The following is an 8,485-nucleotide window of genomic DNA, read 5'->3' as shown; positions in this document are numbered from 1 at the left end:
TCCTTGGGTTTAAGTAGACAAAAATAATTTCAATATATAAATCTGTTCTGTGTTTTCTGTTAAAACTTTGATGCTATTTTACTGGCTTTAAGACAGACGTCTTAGACACATTTGAATCTCTAGCACCAGAGATTCTCAGTCCTCACTTTGCTGTTATTAAGCCAAGGTAGTTATGTTGATGTGTAGCAAGTAACTAATGCTGCAGGAGCAGTTGGTTCTGAGAATCCTGCACCTTCTCTGCACTGTGCCTGGGATGTTACCGTAAATTCGGTCCCAAAAGAACCCCCTAAGACCTGGTTTGAAGTTTCAGAAGGCAAGGCGTGCTTCACTGCAGCGCTGGATGCACGGGGCGGGGGGATCATTCCACTTCACATCAATGCTGAAAGACAAGGGCACACATTATATACAATTAAAAAAATGAATATTCATGTAATTTGAGAACTACACACCTATTTTCAGAGAGTCTAATGCATATGTTAATACACTGTTTGGGGAAGAGTCCCTGAGGGGTTTCCACAGGTGTCTGCTGGTTTATCTGCCCTGTCTGGAATGTCCCCATCACAGTTGCAAAAACTGCGTCCTTGGGCACGTTGTTGTCTGAGGCTCCTTACAGCAATTAGCACCAACTGCCCGCAGGCGTCAGGGAGGTGTTACCGGCGAGCAGAGTTGTGTTCCACCACAGAGTGCCCATTCTGAGCACAGTCAGAGCTGATTTGGGGCTCCTAGCACCCAGCTCAAGAGTCGGAGCACTTTGTGGATAAACCCTTTTTTTTTTTTTTTTTTTTTTTTTTTTTTTGCATATCTGCTCAAAACTTCCCACATAAAGCATCATGGGGTGCTCCTTAACTTTGCAACTATACCTCACCCTCAAGCTGCTTGTTGAAAAGTAGTAGGTAAAGGTCATGTGTACATACACTGTTTATTAAAAAGTTGTCTGGATTTTCATACGAAAACAACTCTAAATATTTACTAGCATTTATAGGCTCTGTATAGCTGAAGTGTTTCTCTAGAATAGATGGGGTAATTAGGAACAGTTATGGCAAATCCAGTGATGTCAGCCACAGCTGATGGGTGGTTCTGTGTTGGCTTTTGTGCTGGAACATAGTCTTGATTTTTCCCTCAAATATTACCATTTCCCCCCCTTTTTTTCCTGGAAGATTGAAAGGGAGAACAACTTGGACAGAAAAATCTGCTTGTATATTTGAGAATATCATTTACTGGTTCAGATAGTCCAATAAACAAACAAAAAAACCCCTTTCTTTAACACACGAGTAGCAAATACAGGGTGTAATGTGGTAAAGAGATTTACCTGTCTCGAGTTAATTCCTTATTATGAATGAAAATTCAGTGTAAGGGGATCAGAAGATTCTTGTGGCCACCTTGTTACAACCTTAAATTTGAAGTAGGAAATTGAATATTCTTCATTTATTGAAGTGAAAGTAAAACTTGACAAAATACTTCGGAATGCTTGTAGTGTGTAGCATCTCTTCCTTTTCTGTAGAACTGTCATTTAGCATATGGCAAATCATGTGAACTCTTTTAAACTCCTGGACCAGTGAAACAACATGTCTAGACTTTCAGCTTAAAAATACATCATAAAAAACGTAGTAGCAGAAAATTGGTTACGAGTCCTGGAACTGTCTGTTACTTAGGTAATGTTAAAAGTGGTTTTACCCCAAAATTATTTCAAACCATTTTTTAAACCATTTGAAGAAATGAAGTACAATACATTTTGATTAATGGGATATTTGGTGATACCATCTCTCACATCTTTTGTCTGCATGTCACTGTTCAGAGACTTTTCAGTTTAAGTTTTCTATTTTAAAAGTTAATTTGGAAGACTTTGCTCCTAATTTCACTTGCTATATAGAGTTTATATCTGAAATCAGACCAACTGTTGTTCTTCCATCTTCCCCCCTTGCTTTCTTTTGTCTGTCACCATCACCATTTTAGGTATTTTGAGCTACTTATCATTCTGAAAAATTTTGAAAATTAGTAATTATGTTAAACTTTTACCAAATTTAAATATTTACAGCAAAAATTGAGCTCCATCATTGAAAGGGTGAGAGAAGCTGGTGTTCCAATAACAACTGAGGAGGAATATTAGGAAGTAGTACTTAGGATTTTGACTGTTAGACTGTGAACATATGAGCAAATTGCATATACCAGTAGGACCAGCCTGTTTTGTGTTGGATGGGTACAGATGCCATTTGAAGTTTAGTCTTTCTCTGGAGTATTACAGGTTTTTTTCCCCTCTGGTTACCCTAAGCACTGCGTGCATGTGGCTTTGAAATAATACAAGGTTTAAACAATCGGTTTGTCTGCAGAGTTTATATGCTGTGGTTTAGATTTTATTATACAATAAGATTCTCATGCTTGCATAATTCAGTGTGGATCTATATTTCCTTTCTACAAACACACGTTTTCACTCTGTAAAGTGAGTGAGAATGCTGCTTCACAAATTCATTTTTTCAGTGAATCCAAATTTGTAGTTGCTCGACTAAATTTTAGTTTTAAGTTGATTCAGATTTCCAACTTCTAGCTTTTTTCTTCACTTTACTCTCATTAGTATTGCAGAGTCAGTTGTTTGGTATAAAGGTACAAACTGGCTTCTCTTGTTTTCCACGTCATCAGCAAAAGTTTCCAAGTAGTTGTATCTGCATCTGTGTCGAAGAGGCTCTGCAGGTAGAGGAACTTAACATTGTATTTTTGAAAATTCCATGTGTCACACAAAGGGGTCAACTTAACCTTCCTTTCTGGAGATAAAATGCAAGAACGAAAGAGTACTAATTGACTGCTAAATACAAAACTGAGTTTGTACATAGGTACAAAATGTGCAGCTGTAAATTAAATTCAGCCTATCTTGCTGTGAAAATTTGTGAGAAATACTCAATAGGAAATCTCCAATACCACTTTGAGTGTCACTTTGTGGAGTACAGCCATGTGTTGCTTGATTTCATTTGTTATAAAAATAACTCGTTTTGTTTTTTGCAGCAAACAGCATGACTCTTCAGATGAAACAAAAGAAAGCAATAGAAATCAAACTAAAAAAGTTGCGTCAGTTGAAAAGAATGAAGAAAACTCACCACTGTCAAACACAGAAAATGTTCCTAGTTTGGAACTCCCTGACAATAACTCACAGAATTCTTTGCATGAGAAAGGAGCATGTTGTGATTCAGATAATAACAAACAATTAGTAGATGAGAAACAAAAGTGTATTCATGATGAATGTGAGTTGAAAACTTGCCAAAGTTCAGGTAATGTTATCTTGAACGAGCAGACTAAAGTACGTGGCTTGGATGAAACTACACTTTCAGCAATGAACGCAAGAGACTTAAAACTAACATTGGGTGAAGATGTTAGTTTTGAGCAGTTCTTGAGGAAAAGGGATGAACCTGAATCCATTAGCTCAGACATTAGTGAACAAGGCAGTATTCATTTGGAGCCTTTGACTCCATCAGAGGTACTAGAGCATGAAGCTACTGAAATTCTTCAAAAAGGTAATGTTGCACCTTCATCAAAGAAAGCTGGACAACTCTCTGAACAAACAGACGAGACTTCTAAAGAAAGCAGTCCCGACAGAATGGAAACAACTGTAAACAATACAGACGAAAACGAAGCAAGCTGAAATTACGTTAATTTGGTTGTTTGTTATAAAGAATGGTAACAACACCTTGGACCATTCCTGATGAGTGTCCTCATTGATGCTACTTATTAAAAAAATTTTTTAAAGGGTTGGGACGAGGGAGGAGAGAAAGAGACACTAAAGGGAAATTTTGCATATGAAGATAGCATGTATGTGTATGTACAACTGAATTAACTAAATTTACAAAGGGTAACATTTAAATATAATCTTCCTGCCTCTTGGATGTGATATATCTTATTAGACTGACATTAGAAAGGAGGAATAAATTCTAATTTTTATAGTTAACTAGTCCGAGATCAGGTGATTTGTTTGCCAAGAAAATATTTTTTTAAATCCTTCAGTGTGAATATTATTAAACAGTGGAATTTAGTATGAATTCACTTCTGATGCTGAAATGGGGCACACTTGTAATGATGGTTATTGGTCTGCTGATAATTGGGGTGAAGATAAACTTTTGGATTTGGTGTCACATTCCTGTCTGTAAAAGCATGTAAACAGAATTATATGAATCTATGCACCTCTGTACAGGTGTAATCCTGCCAGACTGTAAGCTTACCTTAATAAACTTTCAGTGAAAGTGGAATTATTACAAGAAAAATATATATTTGTGGGGTTTTCAGTGTGCAGGCTGTGCAGAAATACCGAATACAATTGTATAAAGTAGAACATACTGCTGAAAGTACTGTAGCTGTTAGGCTTTTACCAGTGTTTTAGTTCCTAGCTGTAGACCCATAGGTATGGTCTGTAAGTCACACCAAAGTACGGTTTAATGTCAAAACTGTGTTAAGCAAAAAGAAGGAAAACCCCCCAAACTGGAAACACCAACTGGCATGCATTCTGCCATTTTGCAGCTGCTACTGGCTAACTGTTATAAAAAGGACACAAGGGCATATAAAGTAGAATTGTACAGTTCAATTTCAGGACTTTTTGTAGTCGAAATTGTGTACAGAAAGATGGCTGCTGATTTTGGTTTGGTTTTTTGTTTGGGTTTTTTTTTTTTGGTCTAGTTAGCTAGATATAGGAATGCATATGATTAACAATAGCTTGCTCTTATGACTTCATTGCTCCATTTGAAACACTCAGAATGTGCTTTTGACTTACAGTTTTGTTTCTAATGAATGTTAAGTGTTTTGAACAGCTGTTAAAGCGCTGCTGTAAATTATTCCTTTTTGAGTAAATATTTGCAACAAAATTTTGTCTTTGTGCATAATTTTATGCTCAGCTTGAAACTTTGGGCATAGTCTCCCCGCATTTTTTTTAAAGTTCTAGTGACAGTTCCCCAAAACTATTTCATTTTTAAATTGTGAATTTGATACTTACGTGGGTTTTTTTGTTCATTTGGGGGTTTTGGGGTTGGGTTTGGGGTTTTGGTTTTGTTTTGGTGTTTTTTTTAGAATTAAATGAGCAAGTGCCTATGCAGAAACATATTTTTGTAGCTCTGTATTGTGGTAAGGTGTGCTTACTTTTCCAGATTATACAGATATTTTTCTGGGCCATCAGCATGCAACTGAAGTCTGCTCTGTCCTCCAAGGTTAACTGGGCTCAGCTGCTAAATGAGTCTAAAGAGCAACAGTGTTAAAGATTTAGAGACCATCCAGCTTATTGTTGGAGCCTCTAAATAAACCACATCCGTCTCAACATCCCCCAAACTGCTTCAGACGCTGAAGAGTTATGATTTAAATTTTGAATTGCATCTTAACTTGTATCCATACAGGCTTAGAAGGCTTTTTAAAAGAGAAGTAGAACAGTTTGTATAGTCACAGCTCTTCAATATCTGCTTTTAGAACTTCAAATAAGACACACGAAAAAGCTGAGAGCAATAACTTTTCTTCTGTTCTTTAAAGATTTTAGTGAACTCGTTAACTCAAGGTTAACAGTCTGATGTCTTCAGGCATGTACACATAGAAGACTACAAAACACAGCGTCACAGTGAGGACGGTTTAAAGGACTTAATTAGCTATGGAACTTGATGTGTATGTTATTGAAGGAGTTCCTGGATGCATCTGTGTTTAAACCCAGAGAAAGCTCTATAGTATTTTCAGTCTGATCGCTGATCTTCCATGCAAATGGTATATTTTAAATAATGCTCTGATATGTGGTGTTGGAAAAGATACAGCTGGAACTAGTTGTATGATGCTTGTAAATTCCTCACGTGTCTTTATTATGTAATTTTAAAATTGGAATAATTTGGCCACATACTGGTGAGAAAAGTTGGGAAATAAAACTCGGATTGGAAAATCTGCATATTTGGCAGAAGTACATATATATTCTCAGAAACTTAATATGTAAAGCATTGTGTGTTTCAAACCATACAGAGACTGTTTCTCCAGGAGGTGGTGTTAGGTATAAAGCACCCAGACACCTAGCAGCCCTTCCAGAGGAAGAGGTAAGAGCACTGGCTTGCTCTAGCAAGGCCATCAGATAGCTTTAAGTGAGGTGTATCATGAAAAGGGTGGCATGGCGCTTTTGTGGAGAAAAACTTAAAGTTCTTACTTGTTTTCCAATGTGAAGTCGGTCATTTGCTGACTAATCACTGCGGGAGACTGTAGTTATGAAGATTAATCTGTTGCGTTATTTGGGAGGTTTCCTGGAGATGAGTTGAGTTGGTACTTTTGGCTGAAGTCACTCCAGAGGATCAAGTTACATTGAATGCATTTTGAGTGATTTGAACTTAACTGCACAGAATTTTGTGTTTGTTTCTGAGTCATTTAAAAGTTTCCATCCAGCTGTCAGTAGTTACTATTCTGTGCCATCTCTTTTTGTACTTGGAAACGCATTTTACCTCAAGTTTTCATTTCCTTACCAAAAACCAGTAACTGAATTCTTGGTATCTGTACTAGATTCACCATTTCCTCTCATCTCAAAAGATTTACCATATTTTCTTGACTAACTGTTGCAGGTTGTTTATGCGCTGTTCATTTTCAAGGCACTCGCATGCCATACATATGCTCTTTTCATTACCTGCGTTCGATGAAGAGCGTTGTTAGCTTAGGGCTGGGGAGAGTTCAGTCATTTGGGGCTCCCTCAGGGGCAGCCAGGGTCGGGGTTTGCCCCGTGCAGTTTGGGAGAGAAACTTCAGCCTACCTGAGCTTCAGTTTTTCTTTAACAGAAATGCTGAGTAAACCCAGGAAGAAAATCATATCAAATCATAGCTCATAGTTAAAATTCAGTATTAGGTGGTATATTCTAAATAAGAACATTTGTATAACAAAACCATGTCCGCTTTTCTTTTCCTGGAAATGGGGAGAGAGAGAGAAGCTGGGCAGTAGGTGTTAAATCATGTTCTGTGGTGCTCTGTCATCAGAAGGCATTAGAAACTGAAGATCAGGGTAACACTTGGTATTCTGCAAAACCTTAAATAAAAGATCTCAAAGCTTTTCTGCAGGCGTTAAGCATTGTTACTTATATGCTGGCATGTAGAAGGCAGTTATATTTTTATGCTGTAGGATATATTAATATTCCACCAAAGACACAGTAGAGTTTTGTTAAAGACTGTTTAGAAATTTTTGTGTAGGGCAAATTTTATACCTGATTGTTCTCCTCTTGTTTTCATTAGTGTTTGATTTTTGAGGCTTGTGAGCTTATTTTGTCTAGTTGCATCCTGTATTTTTTGATGTATGCTTAATATGCCTTCTAATAAAAACAAAAAAGTGGTAAGTATGTTTTATGATTACTTGAATGATTTTTGCTTTTAATAAAACCTTTACTCCAGTTTCAACATAGCTCAGAAGGACAGTTCTTAAATGAAGCCTGGCACGTTATCTCCTTGGAACGGTTACATTTTTACACATAATTTTGTCTCCCTAATTTTCCCCATTAATTCCCCGTTAAAAAGGGAGAGTATGTTGGTTGGTATTTCACATTAATTTACAGACACTGCAGGAAGTTCTTTGCTATGTTCCTTTGAGACTTGGATGACTGTTCTAAGACAGTTAAAATTTTGTATTCATTCGTTTCATTGACCCAAAGTAACCGTGTTAAATTGACATTTCCTGTATGGCACCAGATTTTTTTAAAAAAGGGAAATGTGTAACTGTGAAACGCTTCATTTTTAGGGAGATTGATGTTGTTATGCCTACATTGTGCTGTAAAGCTGATGTGTTTATTGATGTAAAAATGCTGGGTTTGTTGAGGTTTTTCTGCTGTTCAAACTGTTATTTCAGAGAGGCTGAGGTTTTTGTGACAGCCACAAAGATGACTGTAATGTTACATGTATATCTGCATTTAAATTTGAGCAAATTTAGCTTCCTATTAAGGAAATTAAATGCTCAAACATATGGGCTAGATCAGACAATTAAAATAAGATTCATTCTATGGCCAAAGAGTGTTAGCTTGTCAGCAACCAATTCTCCATTCTTTAAGCATTTTTTAAGTAGCATTGCTAAATGAGTCCCTTATGTTATTAATTGAACGTAAATAAAATTAGCTTGATATTTTAATTCACTAAATTCTCAGTGTTAGGCATTTAAGAGAAGAACAGTTTTCTCCAAAAATTTTGGTGAATGGGATAATATATAGTGGTATCCTTGTAAAGAGTTGTCTCATACTGGTAGCCTTGAAAATGATAACCTTCATATGTTTTGCTCATAAAGAGTATAATTAAGAATTAATCCTTTTGAGGAAAGTAACCTGCGTGTCTGTTTCTTATAGCTTCTTGTGACTTTTTCATTCTGATCCTGTCATGATATTCTAGCAACAAATTGAAGTCCTTTCCTCTTTGAAGGCTGAAGAAATGGAACATGAATACTTAATAGTTTTAAAATTGCATATATTTGAATTACCTGGATGTTTGCTGCGTGAAAGGATTGAATTCTGTGAACCAGTTTCTCAGGTTTTCAG

At 36.6% G+C, this 8,485-nt stretch overlaps 1 protein-coding gene across 14 annotated transcripts in view; it reads left to right on the top strand.

The window, feature by feature from the left end:
* The window catches only part of ZNF280D (zinc finger protein 280D), a 47,388-nt gene extending 42,550 nt beyond the window's left edge, over positions 1-4,838 (top strand). For 11 of the 14 annotated variants that reach the window (XM_026855707.1, XM_026855712.1, XM_026855708.1 and 8 more), the window contains one exon: positions 2,995-4,838. In XM_026855707.1, coding sequence (XP_026711508.1) covers positions 2,995-3,628 — 634 coding nt within the window. In that variant the 3' untranslated portion in view covers positions 3,629-4,838. The remainder of the gene's footprint in view (positions 1-2,994) is intronic. The other 3 variants (XR_003399099.1, XM_026855714.1, XM_026855717.1) reach the window with 3 other exon arrangements.
* The last annotated feature ends 3,647 nt before the right edge of the window (positions 4,839-8,485 follow it).

This window comes from Athene cunicularia (genome assembly GCF_003259725.1).
Source record: "Athene cunicularia isolate RWA chromosome 10 unlocalized genomic scaffold, athCun1 chr10_part1, whole genome shotgun sequence".
NCBI lineage: Eukaryota > Metazoa > Chordata > Aves > Strigiformes > Strigidae > Athene > Athene cunicularia.
The sequence above is the reverse complement of the archived record's forward strand: the minus strand, read 5'-3'. Positions and strand labels throughout refer to the sequence as shown.